Source organism: Mastigoproctus giganteus, chromosome 11 (genome assembly GCF_048544385.1).
Source record: "Mastigoproctus giganteus isolate SK-2022 chromosome 11, ASM4854438v1, whole genome shotgun sequence".
Classification (NCBI taxonomy): Eukaryota; Metazoa; Arthropoda; class Arachnida; order Uropygi; family Thelyphonidae; genus Mastigoproctus; species Mastigoproctus giganteus.
Window position 1 is genome coordinate 27,988,433 of NC_143585.1, and position 20,393 is coordinate 28,008,825.

Sequence of the window (20,393 nt, forward strand, 5' to 3'; positions counted from 1 at the left end):
ATAACTGTGCTAGAGCTGCTTTTGTCTTTAAAATTGCCAAAATTGACTTATTTATGCCCAAGCTTACCTCTCTTGGAAGGAATGTGTCTTTCAAATATTCAGCCATATTCCCTGAAGATCTCAGCTCTCGGATGTTACAAAATCTATTAATCTAACACTATTATTATTGATTACATATTTTTCATCTGTTCCTGTGCAGTTGTGTATTTTGTTTCTACCTATTTGGACTTCAGATCTCCCATTATGAGAATATATTCTCTTTTATTTATTTTATCCATAATATCTTTGTAGTTGGCTATATAATTCATCACTTTCTTCCATTTTACTTTTTGTTGGGTCAATATATTTGTTATTGTCATATAATCATGATGAAGTTTTTGGGTTTGGATGATTGTGTCACTCCAAAATATATAATTAACTATATTGTTCTTCATTGATTTATGTATTAGTAAAATTGTATCAGACCATGCTTGTTCTCTTCTTGCACTTACCTCAGAATATAACTTCATGTAGTTTTTCATTTATTTTGATCCTTTTAATTATATTCTCTGTTATTGAAATTAAATTTTAATTATATTCTCTGTACTGTTTCTTGATAAGCTTTCATCATAATTTGTACATGTTGGAATGCAATCTTAATACAATGTGTGATGGGTGACAACCAGTGGTGAACTGTGAATATTTTAACAATGGGCTCGCAGTTTTTCCGACTTTCTACTGAGTAAATCTGATTGGTCACGGAAGTGACATCATCCGCAGCTTCCACTAGAGGCACTTCCACGCTCTCACTACTAGTACTGTGATGATTATAGCACGTGACGCATTTTTCGTGACCAGTATGATATCTCGAGTCGGGGAGAATTTATGGGGGGACAGATGTGGCTTATTACCCCCTTAAGTGAATGTGTAAAATGTTCCTAGGTCTGTCAAAAAAAATAAATAAATAAAAACCTAGTCGTCATGCCTCGCCTTACGATGATAACCGGATACGATGGTGTCTGGAGTTCTAACTTTTTAGAATTTTTGAATAGCATGACGTCGCAATCATGCTTCCTGAAGTTACTACTGCAGTAAGTATGATTTCAACAATACAAATATTTGTCAACAATTTCTTTTTTCATCTCGCATTTTCGTTACATTCCATTGTTAGATGCCCCTAACAGCTGCGTATGTCGCTTCAACTAAAAGATCACAGATTACATGAAAAAAAATTATTTCACAAATATTCAAGAAAAATTTATTCTAAAAATTGCCATATACAATTTACTTCTTTATTAATATTTGTTGTCGAGCTGCTTTGCTCAATAGCTGAGCGATGATTACAGAGGAATGATTTGACATAACGATCTGGATCAAATTGAAGCAATGGTTTTCCGTTTAGATGTATGCTCATCATGATCTGCAATTTGTTTAATTGTCAACATTATTCATTCATTCATTCACTCAATAGTATTCATTACGCTGAAAGCTCGCTCAGCTTCAGCACTGCTAATGGCAATGGTTTTGAAGATATTTTCTGGCTTTCTTAATTGAAAAGTAAATTTCACTCGATTTTAAAGATAAACTGTCTTCAACAAAATCCCTAAAATCATTAATTTTTATTTCATATTTTATCAGAAAACTTAAATTTCTTATTCGGTTTTCACTGTCTTACCACTGAGACGAAAGTTCTTTCAAATTCATGATTTCGAGTAGCATATGTTTAAAATTTTTTTCAATGGTATCGTTATTTTCTTTATTTAATTTAAAATCACCCTATTCCATTAATAAGTTATCCTTTAAGGATAAAACAATGCATTTAATAACTTGTCACGATGTAATTTTTTTACTTTCAATTTTGATTCCTTCAAATTCTTTCCACTTCAACATGCTCTCAATTTTAGCTTCATAATTTCCTTCAGAATTTTTCAAATTAGCAATAGCATTGATAGTTCGAATAATTAATTTATATGCTTTTTACCATTGTGATTCTGTAAAGCTTCTGAAAGGTAAGAGAGCTCTTGCAGGATGTCGACCATTAGTGCTAAATGGTTAAGAAATTCCAAATTTAAAAGTCCATTTAATAATCCGGAATATTTAACTTCTGATTCAAAATGTTTGCACAGTGCAGGATAATTCCCTTAACCCGCAATTACCATCTGCAAGCTACAAGCTGCTAATCGTGGCCCGAACACACGACCGATCTTTATAGTTTCCACATCAAGTTCTTTAGCATTCGCACTAGTTTTTTGGAGATTGGTGATACAGTTTTTTTTTTAATTATTGCCTGTATGCCATTATATTTTAGAACATTTTCTACACAGTGAAAGGCTTGACAAAGTTTCAAAATCTGCCAACATTTCATCTTCGTAAAGTTTATATATTTTAGTTGCCTCAATCCCCCCCTCCTCTATGTTGCTACTCTCACTAGTTCTTGAATACTGTGCAAAATGTCTAAATCACACGGATATTCTACTACTGCGACCATGTAAACACAGACAGGAGAAATTTACTGGAAGGAGTGGATTACTCACTTCTCCGAAAAGCATATGTTCCTTTGTTGGAGTAAAGGGGAACCACAACACAGGTTGACCAGAGACTATAATCCTCTGACTGTCTATGGAAAGCGTATTGACTAGTGCGACTTCTCAGTATGTGACTGCATAGGTTTTACGGAGACCACTAACATTGTGAAACAGTAATCCCTTTCACCCTTAATTCGCACTTTCTAATTACCTAAATTGCTTAAAGGCCAGAGGTGGGATCAATGCATACACAGTTGTCTCTCCTAATCCGTTCGTTACATGGAAATTTTCTTTGTTCAAGGAAACTATTTTAAATGTAATTACCAAGGGGACTCAAAAAAATTCGCCATAAAGAAGTTCGTTAAACAGAGGTCCGACTGTAATTAAATCAAAAATGAAGCAATTTTAAAATACATAACCGATCGATTGCGCCATTAAAATGCCTGGAATGGGGTCCCTCTCGCCCCACCGTAGTTTCGCTTTTGCATACTCAATAATTGCTTTCGGTATTTCATTTGTAAAATAAATCTCAACAATGGGCTCGCAAATTTCAAAAAAAAAAAATAACAATGGGCTCTCGCGAGCCCATGCACGCCCTGATTTTTTTTTTTAATTTTTTTGATTGCACAGTGACTAAAAGGTAAGCTTTTGAGATGTCAATTTCTTACAGTGATCCCACTTCTGAGTTATCATTTACGTGGAATGAAATTTAGAGTAAAACATATAAATAGGCAACAAGGAACTACTTAGTTATATAGGGTATTCCTTAAGTAAAGAAACAATTTTGAATAACTGCTGATGTAAATATGTATAAGTTATTTGAAAAATAGTTTATAATTTTTTTTTTTTTTGTTTCAGGATAATTTGAACATTGGAAAAGTACCATGAGCAATACAATGAAGGAGAGGATTAAAATTGTAAAGTAGCATGCAAAATATGAAAATGCTGCAGAAGTTGCATGCCAGTTCAAGAATTTTTTGGACATAAACCACCCACAATAACGACCATGAACCAAATTTAAAAAAGTTTGATGAAGTGGAAACAGTGTACAATCTTCCAAAACTGGTAGAATTGTATCGCAAAGACATCTGCCAATTTGGAACTTGGAAGAGAGGATATCCAAATAAGTCCAAAAAAATCTCAAGGATAGCAAAGTTTTAAATTAAAATACCTAAAACAAGCTTAAATAGAATCATAAAGGAATGTAAATGCAAGGTTTATCTATTTATCCATGTTGCTACAAAGTTTGAATAGACATAAAAAAAACATAAGAAAAAAAGATATAAGAAAGGCATCTGGGGTGGATGGGATCTAGCCAGTTGTATTAAGGGAGGCAGCAAAGGAAGTAAGCAAATCCTTAGCCATAATTATGAGAGTTTCCTTGGACTGAAGTGAGATACCCATGGACTAGAGATGTGAAAATATGACCCCAATTCACATAAGAGGATCAAAGGGTGACACAAGTAATTACAGACCTGTTAGTTTAATTTCTGTTCCAGGGAAATCAGTGGAAGCACTGGTTAAAGTAGTACTGTAGGATCATCTAGAGAAGACTTCAGTTATACTTCAGACACGGCATGGGTTTGTTAAGGGGAAGTCTTGTCTGACCAGTTTGATTGGATGCTGTGATGTGGTCACAAAGGAACCGGATGCCAAGAATAATTTTGATATCATATACTTGGATCTTAGGAAGGCTTTCGCTACTGTTGCGCATTAGCATTAGTAGAGGCATACAATGCAAGAAAGCAAGCTTATGCAGCATCAGCCAAAAAAGAAAAAAAACCGCTCCCATTTTACACCTCCATTCATTCTAAATGCCGGTCCAGCTCAGCCTTAAATTTATTTAGGCTATCAACTTCCACAACAAAAGACGGAAGTCTGTTCCACTGATCAACTACCCACTGGCTAAAGGGAAACTTCCGCACATCTATTCTACAACTGCCTTTCCTCAATTTGAATCTATGCCCCCTCAGCTTCTTAATCTGAGCAAGAGGAAGAATCCCATCAGCATTCAGCTTTTTCAACCCATTCAAGGCCTTATATACCTCAATCAGATCACCTTGCAGGTGTATATTCTCCAGGTGCTGTAATTTGCAGAACTTAAGCAAATTCTGCAAATTTTAGAATAGGAGCGCTCTTGCCTTTCTTGGTAAGAGTGTTCCTTTGTTCCCCTCACCAGTCTTGTTGCCCTTCTTTGTACTCGTTCTAGCAACTCAACATCCTTCCTAAAATGAAGCCTCCAGACCTGTACACAGTACTCTAGGTGTGACCTGACCATTGCCTTGTACAAGGGGATAATGACCTCCCTGGCCTTGCTAGCAAAATTCCTATATATCATCGACAAGACTCCATGACCTGCCCTGGCAGCCTGTCTGCACTGCTCAGCGAACTTCATAATTGACTGCACAATTACCCCCAGGTATTTTTCACTTTCCACTTCCCTGAGTGTAGTACCACACAGTTGGTACATTTCTCTTGGGTTATTGCTACATATATGCAGTACTTTGCATTTGTCAATGTTAAACTTCAGTTGCTACTTCTCAGCCCATTTTCCCAACTTATCTAGATCCAGTTGGAGTTGCATACTATCTTTACTGTCGTTAACAACCCTGCAAACCTTTGTATCATCTGCAAACTTGGACATTAATCCTGATATACCTTCATCAATATCATTGATAAATATACAAAACAACAATGGGCCCAACACCGAACCCTGGGGACCTCCACTAATAACATTAGTCCACGAAGAGCAGTGTCCATTGATTACCACTCTCTGTCTTCTCCCACTCAATCAACCTTTTATCCATTGTAGTAACTTACCCTTAATACCATAAGTGCTCTAATTTGTGCAGTAGGCTTCCATGTGCAACAGTATCAAAAGCTTTCCTGAAATCCAAGTATATGATATCAAAATTATTCTTGATATTCAGTTCCTTTGTGACCACATCATAGTATCCAATCAAAGTGGTCAGACAAGACCTCCCTTTAACAAACCCATGCTGTGTCTTAACTGTTACTGAAGTCTTGTCTAGATGATCCTGCAATGCTTCTTTAACAAGTGACTCCATTATTTTCCCCAGAATACAAGTTAAACTAACAGGTCTATAGTTACTTGTGTCACCTTTTGAACCCCCATTGTGAATTGGTGATACATTTGCACACTTTGAGTCCAAGGAAGCTCTCATAATTATAGCTAAGGGTTTGCTTACTTCCTTTGCTGCTGCCTATAATATAACTGGATAGATCCTGTCCACCCCAGGTGCCTTCCTTATGTTTAACTTCAAAAATGTCTGCTTTACTTTGCTCTCAGTTATTACAAAATCACTTAGCTCCCTGTTAGAGTTTGATAAACTTTTGGCATTCCCTCACTGAATAACTCTCTCACTGAATAACCCCCTCATTGAATAACTAATATGGAAGATTACTGTACAGATTGGAGCAGTGTGGCATTAAGGGAAAGTTGCTGCTATGGATAAAGGGATGGTTGAGTGGGAGAAGACAGAGAGTGGTAATCAATAGACACTGCTCTTTGTGGACTAATGTTATTAGTGGAGTCTCCCAGGGTTCAGTGTTGGGTCCATTGTTGTTTTCTGTATTTATTAATGATATTGATGAAGATATATCAGGCTTAATGTCTAAGTTTGCAGACAATACAAAGGTTGGCAGGGTTGTCAATGACACTACTGATAGTACGCTACTGCAACAAGATCTAGAAAAGTTGAGCAGATGGACTAAGAGGTGGCAACTGAAGTTTAATATTGACAAATGTAAAATACTGCATATGGATAGCAGTAACCCCAGAGTACCATATCACCTGTGTGGTACTACACTCAGGGTGGTATAGAATGAAAGAGACCTGGGGGTAATTGTGCAATCAAATATGAAGTTTTGTGAGCAGTGCAGACCGTCTGCAAGAGTAGCTCATGGTGTCAATGATATATGGGAATTTTTCCAGAAGGGATAAGGAAGCAATTATCCCCTTGTATAAGGCAATGGTGATTCCACGCCTCGAGTACTGTATACATGTCTGGAGGCCTCATTTTAGGAAGGATGTAGAGCTGCTGGAACGAGTACAGAGAAGGGCAACAAGATTGGTGAATGGAACAAAGGGCTGTTCTTATGAAGAAAGGCTTAAGTTTTGCAAATTACAGTGTCTGGAGACTAGGCATCTGCGAGGTAATCTGATTGAGGTGTATAAGGCGTTGAATGGTTTGAGCAAGCTGATGGGATTCTTCTTCTTGCCCAAATTAATCGCCTGAAGGGGGAATAAATTCATTTGAGGAAAGACAGTTGTAGAATAGATGTGTGGAAATTTGCCTTTAGTCAGTGGGTGGTTGATTGCTGGAACAAACTTCCATTTGTTGTTGTAGATGTTGACAGCCTAAATAAATTCAAGGCAGAACTAGACAGACATTTGGAGAGAACGGATGGGTGAAATGGGAAGGGTTTTTTTTTTTTTTTTGGCTGATGCTGTGTAAGCTCGTTTTCTTGCATCCTATGCCTCTACTAATACTACTACTTTCTTAACAACTGCTATTTATTAACAAGGGTTTAAACATTCCTGGCTTGATAGTCTTGGCTAGAATTTGAACAGATGGTTTCAGGCCTTTTTAATTTTGAGGAAACTGTGACAGGAGAACACTATCTGAAGTTGCTAAAAGATAAAATCATTCTATTAATGTAGTCTGAAATCAATTTTCAGTATTGCTTTTTTATGCAGGCTGTTATACTAGTTCATTATTCAAAAATTGTTTGTGAATTCTTAGATAAAAAGTTCCCTTGTTGATGATGGATTAGAGAACAGAGTTTTACTGAATGCCATTGTGCTCTCTGGATTTAACATATTCTGCGATTTTGGAGATTCTTGAAGGATAAATTATTTTGTAATAAGCACAGGTCTCTGCTGGAGTTTAGTAATCAATAGTTAGAGAATTTTAGAACATTTCTGAGAAATTGTGCCTTGCTGTGATGTTCTGTGCCCCAAAAACTACAATTTTGTAAGGTCAAAAATTTTTTTGTGTTTTGTTTTTGTATGCCCTTTCTATTGTGCTATCATTAGTTGAAATATATATTTAAAATAAATAGTGTTGTTATCCACAGTCAAACATGTTTCCTTATGTATGGAATGCCTTCTATAATTCACCCCCCACACACATATATGTAACCTCAAATAGGAGCAGTGCTACATGTTCATATAGTTTTTGGTTTCAGTGTGCTTCTTCATAAAGGAGTACAGTAATGTCATTACACTTACTACTTTCTTTGCAGTTTACTGTTCAGTACAGTTAAAAAAGTCATAGTGTAAATGAAAAGAATTGAAGAGCTAATATTCTAGGATATGCAACAGCAAGTTTTCATCTTTCTACCACTAACAATTTTCTACAATTTTTTTTATTCATATATATATATATGAATAAAAAAAAATTATAAAATATATATTAGATACTATTAGTTACTTTCATTTTCAAGTTGCTTATTAACTCATAAAGGTACAAAGTTTCAAAATTTTGCACAGAACCTGATAGGTGCTTTTCCCCTATTAATTCTTAGTAAACAGTAACAGCACTTCAAAAACTATTCAAATAAAACTGTATTTATATCTAGTGAGATTCAGAAAGTTACACCATTAACTTTGAACCAGCAATTAATGCACAATTTTTATTTTGGAGGGGGACCTATCAGTTCCCATGAAACTGTGTGTGGTATGGTTGTTTATTGACACATTAGCTGCTATAATATACCTCCCATGCAACTACCACTGGTTTAAAAACTAAAATGGTGAACATACATGGCAGATACTAAAACATTTTAGATTCAATAAACAGTTCATAAACACAATTAATACAATGAAATCTTTTAAGAAAGATTTCACTGTATTAATTATAAGCAATTAAAAACAATAAAAGATTTCACTGTTTTTAAAGGGAGTAAAGTTTGAACTTAGGAACAGTGAAATTTTAAATAACATTTCATTTAAAATGCAGAATATTTCTCAATAAAGATGTTATTTAATTTCAGATATGTTTCCTTACTCCTGGACTGTCCTAGTTAATTAAAAAAAGTTATTTTGAATAATTAAAAATAACAAAATGCTTATTTTCTTATTTTATACTTAGGAGTATGGAGTTAACTGCTCTGATATCACTTTTGAGAGAGTTTGGAGCCACATGGATGTGTTTGCTTATGGACATTTTTTTGGTTGGGCAATGAAAGCTATGTTAGTGAGACATTATGGCATTCTTTGGACTATAAGTTTTACTTGGGAGATAACAGAAGTAAGATTTGCCTTCTCTGCTTTAAATTTTTGTTTGTTCTATTTTTTCCTATAAATTTAAAACTTAAAATAACTGCTCATTTAAGAGGAAACTAATAATTATTATGATGCAACTTTATATTAATTAACAATTTGTAAATTATAGAATTTATTGCTTGCTATTATTTATAAATGAAATATTCATCTGACAAAATAACTATGTCAATATATCTAAAAACAAGTCTAGAAATGTATTTTATGTCCATTTAGAACAAAAACTTTACCTCTTTTTTTATACACATAAGTTTTTAATTTAGGTATAATATTTAATTTTATTTTGCTAGAAAAAATAATAATCCCACATATGAATAAACTAATCTTGGTTTACTCAAAGTACATTCCTCCACATCTACACCCTGCATGCAATGATCATGAAGTGACTGGAATGACTGGTGGAAGGCCTATATTGTTCAATGTTCTCATCACAACTCTTTGAATGGTGTCCACATCATGAAATTAACAGCCTTTCAGTGGTGCCTTGAACTTCAGGAACAAGAAGCAGCAGCATGGAGCTGTCTGGTGAATACAGTGGGTGCAACAGTATGCAGATTTTTTTGCTAGTTAAAATCTTCTGAACAGTAAGAGCCTTGTGGCTTGGTGCGTTGTTGTGCAAGAGGAACCAGCTGCTGTTTTCTCAATTTTCTCCAAACGTTTCAAAATGTCCAGATAGTAGGCAGTAGTAAAACTTTGGCCATTGAGCATGAACTCTTTGTACAAATTCCCTTGCTATCACAGAAAGTGATGAGCATGGTTTTGATATTTAACCTTTCTTGATGAACTTTTTTGGCTTTGGGAGAGTTTGCTGACTTCCACTTTGTTGCAGGGTTGTACTGAAAACATCACGTCTTGTCAAACAATCAAATTCAGGAAGTTGGATTTGCTTTCAGTGGCCCCAATGAGTTCTCTGCAGTATTCAGCGTGTGCCTGTCATTGACTGTCCATTAATGAATGTGGAACAAACTGCACACAGACCTCTGTTTTTTTCAAATCCTGGGTTATTATTTGTCAAATGGTTTCTTTATTAACGCACAGAACTTCTGAAATAATTTGGAATGTTGCACAACAGCCATTAGTAATGATTTCCTGCACCTTTTCAATCAACTCTGATGTTTGAATCATTTTTGCTGGGCCCAGATGTTTGTCATCTTCCAGTGATTCTCTTCTGTGGGCGAAGCATTTATGCCACTCAAATACACGTGCATGAAATAGACAATTCCCTCCATACACTTGCTTTATCATTTTAAAAGTTTCCGTGGCACTTTTGCCCAGTCAAACATAAAATTTGATGTTTGCTCTTTGTTCCATTGTCCCTCCACAACACAGACACAGGAGAAGTGTGCAGTTCAGCCCACACTACAGTCTGAAATGGTGACAATTTCTGCCAACCTCGACTGTGATGCTCGAGGAGCAATCACTCTTTCATTTGGCGCCTCCGTAGCCAGGTGGGAAGGAGCAGCAGTGCGTAGCACACGCTTCTTGATTAGACCGGGGTTTGAGCCCGTCACCACCAAATACGGAGGATGCAGAAAGGTCAGGGAATGACCACCGCATATCCCGGAGCAATATGGCCTTAGTTGCTAATGCTCCTAAAAACCAAATAACAACATAACTCTTTCATTTCATGTTTACTTCTAGTAGATGGCATCACCAGCACTCATCTCATAACATCAGTCTCATTTTCCAATTGCCACACTGTGTAATTGGTCGTGAGATATAATAACAAGATTACATTGTAGGTGTTCACCAGCTTAAGAAAGGAAAAAAAATCTTTATTGCATATTTTTATAGGAGAGGTAAGTGTGTAATAAAAAGATAACAGTGAACCAATACAAGTATTCACAGGTGACTGCAGATCTGAAAGAAATTCATTTACTTGAAGTTGATACTTGAAGTATTTTTAACTTTGAATGTATTGTAATGTACAGGGTCAACAAGAAAAAGTGCAACTGTTTTGAATGAATATTTTTTGAAGTATCAGGTTGGCAAAAACTCCCACAAAAAAACATGGAAGTTTTTTAACCAGTTAGTGATGCACTGTAGCACAAACTTTAAACTCATGGTCCACTGACAAAATTGGCAGTTTTGTTACAGTGGACCATGAGTTTAAAGAGAAATCTGTTTGTAGAAAAGTTCCGTATATCACATAAAAATCAATAATTTCAAGGTTAGTAAAGAGATGGTTTCAATGATAGATAATAAGACATGCATTGCTGATAAAAGAAGTCAATGAGGATGCATCTGTATTTGATATCCTGGATGATGTAAGATTGGATAGTCTTGGCTACCTTGCGGGATCTAAATTCCTGTGATTATTTCCTGCTGGGATTCCTGAAGGACAATGTTTACACAGACCCTCAAAAAATTTAAAGGTAAAACACAACCTCTGTGGATTGTCTTTGATGCACATAGATCACATATTGAATATGTTTTTGATTGAATAATAAACTCCCATGTCTTATGTGTTTAATGACACCAAACTTGCTAATGTACTGGTAGCACAATACATTAAAAAAAAAAAAAATTCAAAACTATTGCATCTCTTCGTGATTGCCTTGCTACCAAAATGATATCCGTTTATTTTGAGAAAAGTTTCAAAAATATCCACAGTTTTTAAAAATTTAACAACTACTGCACAATAACCCTTCATTTTGAATTTGAATTTTTTTTGTAAAGGGAAACTAGTTTACAAGGTCTTGCCATGCCATGCCATAGTATGTATGGTAATTCCAAACATAAGATACAGCAGTTGTTAAACATAAGTTTAACACAATGGTTTAACATGCTGCACAATAACCCTTCATTTTGAATTTGAATTTTATTTTAAAGGGAAACTAGTTTACAAGGTCTTGCCATGCCATGCCATGCTATAGTGTATATGGCAATTCCAAACATAAGAGGTTGGAACTTGTAGTACTCTCGGTACTATGTATGGATTAAAAAGATGGAAGATACTTGTTGATGTTGGACTTGAATTCCTGTAGACTCAAGGGAAAAGCAGAAGATTGTTCCAAAGAACAGAAATAGTGGACATATAAAGAAGAAATTCAGTGAATTTGGAGTTGAACTGGAAATGGAAGTTGACTAGCCAATGCTCTTATTTGGACTGATTTGGAATAAAGGTCAAACGCAACATGTGTGGAATTCAAAACAATGCCCATGGAAATATCTTGTTGGATAGGCATGCAGCAGAAACTTAATATGTGTATGATAATGCAGAGTATGTTTGCAAGGGAGAGATCATTAATTAACATGATTGTCTTATTTTAGATTGTTTATAGGAATTTAAGAGAGGTTCTGGAGGACCACTCCAGATGTGGGACAATATACAGTGGAAAATTTCTACTTGACTCTTGCAAACTGCTTTTACAGCTCAGCCCTTAATATTCTTGGGCTGTAAATGAGCCTTGTCATGTTATATCTTCCTGTAATGGACATTTTCATTTTTTTTTTATGATACTTGCTTCTTCTTTTGTTCTTGAGTGTGTTTTTGTTTCTTTTAATGCCTGTAATTGAATTTTCTCCTCATCTACCATTCATTTCTACCAGGGAACTACTTTGACTGCATTTTTTATTTGCCAATGAAGTGAGATTTTATGTGCATATATATATATATATATATATACAGGGTGATTCACTACGAGTGCGACAAACTTGCAGGAGGTGTAGGGGGCACAAAGACGAATCGGAATCACATAGCATTGTAGGGTCTAAAATGCCTTCGTCATGCGGTAGAGGACGTTGAACGGGAGGTCGCGTGAACAGTGATCCCGCTGGAAGTCAGCATTTGCGAACCGAGGCAGTAGGATGGACGAGTATTCAAACGTTGAACTGGCCGACATGCAACTCGCGTATGGAGCTGCGGACTGTAACGGGCACGCTGCTCTGCGCTTGTACCAGGAACGTTTCCCGCACAGATGTGCTCCTCATCATACGATTTTCGCACATGTGCACAGAAGGTTACGTGAGACTGGTTGTTTCACAAGAGGTACCATGAATCAAGAGCGAACAACAAAGATGCCAGACAATGAGGAGAATGTCCTACGTCTTGCAGAAGGCAATCCGAGTACGAGTACTCGAGCAATAGGCCAATGATTGGGTATTTCCCAATCCACTGTATGGAGGATACTGTCAACAAACCAAATGAGTTCATACCATCTGCAATGCGTCCAATCATTGGAGTCTGCGGATTATCCACTCCGGAGGACTTTTGCTACTTGGTTTCTTCAACAGAAATGGTTCGCAAATGCTGACTTCCAGTGGGATTGCTGTTCACGCGACCTCCCGTTCAATGTCCTCTACTGCATGACGAAGGCATTTCGGACCCTGCAATGCTATGTGATTCCGATTCGTCTTTGTGCCCCCCACACCTCCTGCAAGTTTGTCGCACTGGTAGTGAATCACCCTGTATATATATATATATATATATATAAGATAAATGAACCAATTTATTTAGTGCAGAATATATGATAAAAGGAATATAATATATGATAACATATAATATATGATATTTCTATTACTTTATTATTATTATTATATATATATATATACGTAAGGTGGAATTAAAAGCCAAAATGCCAAAAACTAATAGGGAAAGGATAGCAGAAATATGAGATAATGTAGGTGTGAAAAAGAAAGAATGTGAATATCCTGTATGTTGTGATGAATTAAGCAAAATTATGGGCTGAATTAAAAAGCCAATTAGAGAGTAGAGACCTGTAAAGTAAAAAATTAAATTAATATGATTAAATTAATAAAAAAGAATAGCAGCCAGCATCAGATATGGGTAGGTAAATTTGGCAGTAAGTCGAAAAAAGGAGGATTGAGCAAATATGCAATCAAATCTGATGTTGGCAAAAGTAAATATTGATACCTGATCAGGTATTTCATCAGAGGGACTACACCTAATAATGTATCAAGGACTGCATTTCTATACGTGTCAATATCTGTGGAAGAGGAGCAAATTTAAGAATAAAACTAAGTGGGAACAAAACTAAGTGGGGGATAGCAGTATAACTTTCACAAAATATGGACAAGGTAGCCCCAATGCAGTGTATGTTATATAGTTATGTAATAAAATAAATTAAGGTGAATTAAAGTAGAAATAAAATTAAAAACTAGGTGTTTACAGTGTAGCTAAGATGCAAAAAAAAAAAAAAAAAAAAATATAATAGATTAAATGGGAATAAAATTTAGAAATTTGATTAATGTAAATAGAGGTTTGGTAAAAAGAATTTAGGTAGAATATGTAAATAGAATTTTGTAGAATATGTAAATAGAAATTAGTGCAAGCAAATGGTATAAGGCTAGGGAAGGGATAAAAGTGTAGCTAAATAAAGGCAAAGATAGTGAGAGATTAAAGATAGTAGGAACGTTCGTATCACCCTCGTATTGCCTTAATAGCTTTACGAACAAGAAAAAGTAGAAATAGAAAGTATAAAGATAAAAAAAATATATTAAAAGTATTGGGTTAGCTGGGATCATAAAGCCCATCCTTTTAGTAAGGACCTTGACTGTGTGAGTGTTAGTAATAAGAAAGAGATTAATACCACATGCTTGTGTTGTAGGAAGCGGTAAAATAAGAGCAAAAAAATAAAAGGTCGATAAAAGGCTGAAAATAAAAACTGAGTCTTATGAAAAGTAGATAGTTGTTAAAATAGAGTATAAAATCGATACCTGGAACTTTCAAGTAATGCGTAGTAGAAAGAAGAGGTGGGAAATAACCGTGAGAACATATTCAGTTGAATTGATAAATGGCGCTAAAGCAGTAACATATTAGAAACAGTGCTTCAGATTCATAATAATTTATAGTGAAAAAACGGACCTGAAAGAAAGCTGTCAAAAAAAATAATTAGTAACCTCTATAGTTGTTTTTAATAAAATATATGCATAGAGATACACAAGTTGGCAAGGAGAAAGTATATATATTTTTTTTTTCCTTACGAATGCTCCACTTGTGTATCTCTGTGCACATATTTTATCAAAAACGACTATAGAGGTCACTAATTATTTATTTTCACAGCTTTCTTTCAAGTCCGTTTTTTCACTATAAATTATTATGAGTCCGAAGCACTGTTTCTAATGTGTTACTGCTTTAGCTACATATCTACATGTAGCTAAAGCAGTAACACATTACACACACACACACACACACACACACACACACACACACACACACACACACACACACACACACACACACACACACACACACACACACACACACACACACACAGTAGAATGGTTATCTGGAACATTAGTTATCCAGAATAATTTGAAAGGCTGATCTTTCTTCTTTTTTTTTTATTGACAGTAGTACAGTAAGCGCAGGTTATAGTGATCACGTTTGCAAATTGAATTTTGATTATAATAAGCAAAAGATCGAGTTTACTACCCCTTTTATAACAGATTGTACAAACAAAAAGCCCAATAAACCGAAAACTGCATTATGGTTGTGACCTCTAGAATTCTATGTGACCTTCAGAAATGTGCTTTAGAAAAATATCACAGAGACTACTGGGTTTCCTCGGAATAATATCGGCCCGAAACTGTGCGATTTATTATTTTTCTCAATTTTTTTCAGAAAAATGTGAATGAAAAGAAAACGCATAGTTTTAACATTGCAACGAAAAACAGAAATTATTAATAGAATTAGAAAGGTGAAAATTTAGGAAATCTCTCCAAAGGGATTAATGTGAGGACTTCAACAATTTATGACATCAAGAAAAATTCCAGTGCTATAATAGAATTTGTGTCGATTATGGATAGTGAAGGAGGATCTAGCAGGAAAAAGACTATGTCGAAACCTGAAAATGCCACTTTAGAGAGTGCACTTTATTTATTTTGTTTTCTTTAAAAGCGAAGTTTAGGTGAAGCAGTGTCTGGCCCAATGTTGTGTAAAAAAGCATTGGATTTTAATCCAAAATTAAGAGGTAATGAAGATTTTAAGGCAAGCACAGGTTGGCTGAAAAATATTAAACTGAGACACGCCTTGAATATCCAGTTTACTGGATATTCAAGGCGAGAAACTTTCTGCAGGCGAATTGGCAGCAGTGTCCTTTAAAAGTAAGTTTGCTTCAGTTAAGCAATTACGAGAAAGAAAACATTTATAATGTTGATGAGATGGGCTTATTATGGAAATCATTACCGAGAAAAACCTTAGCCACTAAAAGAGAAATGCTTGCACCAAGTTTTAAATTTTCCATTTTGGCTATCCGGAAGAGGTCTGACATCAATTATTCTGGATAATTGATGCTCTACTGTGTGTGTGTGTAACATTCCTACTATCCTTAATCACTCGATATCTTCGCCTTTATTTGGCTACAGTTTTATCTCTTCCCTATCCTCTAGCCTTATACCATTTGCTTGCACTAATTTCTATTTACATTTTCTACTAAATTCTGTTTACCTATTCTACCTAAATTCTTTTTACCAAACCTCTATTGTAGCTAAAGCAGTAACACATATGTGCACATTCTTTTATGGTATGGACAAGGTTTGGGACTACCTTGTCCATACTGTAAAAGAATGTGCTATTTTTTTTTTTTTTTTTTCATTTTGCTTTTTTGGCTTTATTTAATTTTTCTTCTACTGTTATGGACAAGTATAGAAACGCAGTTCCTGATACTTGGTTAGGTGTAATCCCCTGATGAAATACCTAACCATGTATCAATATTTACTTCTGCTGACATCAGACTTTGCATTTTTGCCTCCCCTATATTCGACCTATAACTAAATTTGCCCACCCGTTTCTGATGACAGCTTTACCACCTTTAATTTATTTTACTTTATTTTTCTCAGTGCATAATTTTCTTAATTCATAAATTTTAGGATATTAACATTCTTTTGCATCTTTCAAATCTACATTACTTCTTTTTTTTACTATCCTTACCCTTCTAGTCCTTTGCACTTTGTGTAATTGTTTCCTGGTTGCCAGCATTTACAAGGGTGTGCCCAAAGTCATTTGCCTCAAATCCTTCAAAATCCAAATCCAATATTGTACAACAACTTCTTCCAACCATTTGCCAAAGTCATAGTCTTCATCTCCTTCCAAGCAGCTGCAAAGTTAAAGAGCACAGACTTAATGTTGTAGGCTCGTAGATTCTGAAGTGTTTTGGCTCCTCTTGTGTCTTCTTCATCCTCTAACACAACCATTACTTCTTACAAAAAGTTCTTCTTATAAAGCCTCTTGCAGGCTGCAATTATTCCCTTGTCCACTGGCTGAATAACTGAAATTGTGTTAGGAGGCAAAAAAAGACATTTAATTTTGCATCCTTACTAACTAACTTCTCAGTACTAAGATGAACAGGAGCATTGTCAAGAAACAACAATGCCTTTACATTATTTGGGGAAATTTTCAGAACATCTGTCTGGAAGTGCCTCACATCAGGGACAAAGTGGTTGAAGAACCAGTCAGAAAACATCTCTGAAGTAAACCAAGCATTCTTTGAGCTGGTGTAAATAACAGGCAACTGATTCATAATGTCTTTAAGAGTGTGTGGTTTCTTTGATTTCCCTACCACCATGGGCTTCAGGCGATGCAAGCCATCAGCATTTGCACAAAGTAAGGCAGAAATTCACTCCTTACGTAACTTGCGACCAGAAGTGCTGTGTTCATATTTGTAGGCCAGCGTATTTTTAGGAACAGCACGATAGAACAGGCCAGTTTCATCGGCATTGTAAACCTGTGATAAAATAAGCCTTGGATTTAATAAGTTAATTTATAAATTTTCTAAATGGCTCAATTTGTGAAGTGTCTGCACTTGAAGATTCACCACAGGTTTTCTTGTTCACAATGCTATGCCTTTTTCTAAAACGCCATAGCCACCCATCCTTAACATTAACATTAAGTCCTATGTGTTTTCCAAGAGTTTCACATGCAGATTTCAACTCAAAACTTCGTATATTAAAACCACTAGATCTCTGTTGAACATACCACTTATACACAGCTTCTTCTAAGTTTTTATCTTGCACAACTCTTGTGTGTTTACTACTCCCCTCTGTAGAACCACATTTAGAGCTATCAACACTGCATTTTAAAGAAAAATGTTACAATTTGGCCTTTGATTTATGGATATCAGAAACAGTTTGTTTTTTTTACGCCGTAAATTTCACAAAAGCGTGCTACTGAGACACTTTGTTCTAATTTATCAGTTAGCTCTAATTTCTGTGCCACATTTAAGTTCACACTTTCTTTTAACTCTTCTATCACTTGATGTCATTTTAAATTGTAAAGATTGCAAAATTATTTAATAAATAAAATCACAATTCAGAAATCACAGAAACACTGTGTGTGTGTACAACCTGACTGCATGAGGCAGCCTGAGACCGAAACAAAGCGAGTCAGTAGACCTGCAGTTTAGTATCCCGAATCATGTTCAGCTCGCAAGTCACCACCTGCTCTTATCTGTTATCTGTAATTTGGTAAAACAGCTATTTGAACATGTTTTCAGAAAGAATAAAAAACAGTTTCCTGAATTTGATTATAAAAATAAAAGTAGGTAATTATCAAAAGAATAATGGAAATAGGTGATTATTATAAATTTTTAATTAATAATAACACTGAAGTTTTGTATAACCTAAAAAAAATATGGTCGAGATTAATATGTACATTACTGTATTATTTGTCCGGTCCGTTAAATCAAGAGTTTACTGTAATGTTAAAACTTTTAATTACCCAAATAGTCTTTCTCAATAGACCGATCATCCATTAGTAAAAGACACCATAATTACTAAATTTTTTCATTGGGTGATCTGTTGAGAAAGCCAACCCAGGCAGTTGAAAGTTTTATTTTGATGTGTGCATGCGTGCGTACGTGTGTTTGTGTGTGTGTGTGTGTGTGTGTGTGTGTGTGTTGTATAGTGATTTTATTATATGACATTATTTCAGATTGAACATTGATTTTTTTTCACAAGATATTATCTTATAGTATGCAGTGTTTTTTTTTTTACATGATATTGTTTTAATGTATACAGTGATTTTATTGTATGATGGCATTTTAGAATATCTGTTGGTTTTTTTTGGTTTTTTTTATGTCATATATTATTTTAACATGTACAGTGATTTTTTTCAAGGTTTGATCAAAAAGTTCAGTGAATATTGTTCAAATAATTAATTTTATTCAGTGATAAATATTTACTTTGTCAGTATTTTTCCTTCTCCAACACCACACATCTTCCATTATGTCAGTCACTGATCAAAACACTTTTGGAAGTCCTCTTTTGTGAATGCTTTTAGGCAGTCTATTCCATTTGATTTGAATTCTTAAATTGACATAAATCATTTTCCTTTCATGTCCTGTTTTAATTTTGGGAATAACCAAAAGCTGCATGATGCCAAATCAGGTGAAAGAAGTAAGTGTGCCCTGACAGGAATGTTTTTGTTGGTCAAAAATTGCTGGAACGCAATTGATGTGTGACTTCATGATTTTTAGTACATGTGACAAACAAGAGAAACAAGTGTTCACTCAAAGCAGCTTTCTGCTAGACTGCTTAACAAGTTAAAACTTGGTGTGTGCATGATCAAAAAATGTAATCCCTACTCATAATCCTCTAGCTACTGCTGTGCATACAAGAATTATAAGGTCATTTCTGAACTTTTTGATATGATTTCTGATTTTGAACATTAACAATGCAGGTGAAATTTAGTATACCATTGTGTTATTTATTATAAAATAGTTTGTTCTGTATTGTAGTTGTGTTTGTTTTCTTAAGAAAGTTAGCTTAGTTTAATATACAGATGTTTCAATTTTTTTTAAAGTTTGTGAAAGATTATAGGTTACTTTGAATTTGAATGATATGACTGCATTATAGTGGTCAATTCACATAAGCCGACATAGTACATTTTCACATTAGCCAGTACTATGTAACTGAACAGAACAAATAAATAAATAAATAAAACTAAAAACTTTAAAATACAGTTTATTGCATTTTACGATTACATGTATAATTTGGCCATCACAGCACATGATATGCCCAAATTAGTTATCGTTGATATGGAAGAAAAGGTAGTCCAAACATTGGTAACTTTGTTCAGACCATCACCAGATGTAGTTTTAGGGTGTTTAGCCAAAGCCAGATCTCTATTAAAAGTCTTTCTTTTTTTTTTTATTTATAGAAGTTGCACTTTGGGAAAAGAGGAAGGAATATTTGCACTTTGTGAGAAGAGGAAGAAATATAATAAATTTTAAAAATTTCTATCCAAAGATCCATGTGTTATGCATAATTTTTCTTTTAAAAAATTTGCAAAGTATTAAATAACCAAGAATTGTTTAATTTATGGTTTGCCTAAAGTTATACATTACAAATCTACAGCATATATTAAAATGGAATAAATGGATAGATCTTTTTTCTTGCTAATTTGCATTTATCTAAAGATATATGCTTTAAAACTTGAGCATGCGTGCATGCTCAAGTTTTTAAAGCTATTGGGTATACTGTAAGTTTCAGAGTGAGTGATTTGGCTACTTGCTCCCTCAAAAAAAGAAAATGCTGAAACTGGGTAATTTACCTAGCTCACATTTAATTGTTGCTGTTTCACATCTATATCAGATGCAGTCATTTATGTGAGTATGCAAATT

The 20,393-nt window shown here is 34.8% G+C and overlaps 1 protein-coding gene across 1 annotated transcript in view; it reads left to right on the forward strand.

The window, feature by feature from the left end:
• The window catches only part of Pss (phosphatidylserine synthase 1 homolog l(3)77CDf), a 115,097-nt gene that overhangs the window by 53,012 nt on the left and 41,692 nt on the right, over window positions 1-20,393 (forward strand). Inside the window, exon 5 of the mRNA XM_090384645.1 lies at window positions 8,621-8,779. Within this exon, the coding sequence (XP_090240771.1) occupies window positions 8,621-8,779 (159 nt within the window). The remainder of the gene's footprint in view (window positions 1-8,620; window positions 8,780-20,393) is intronic.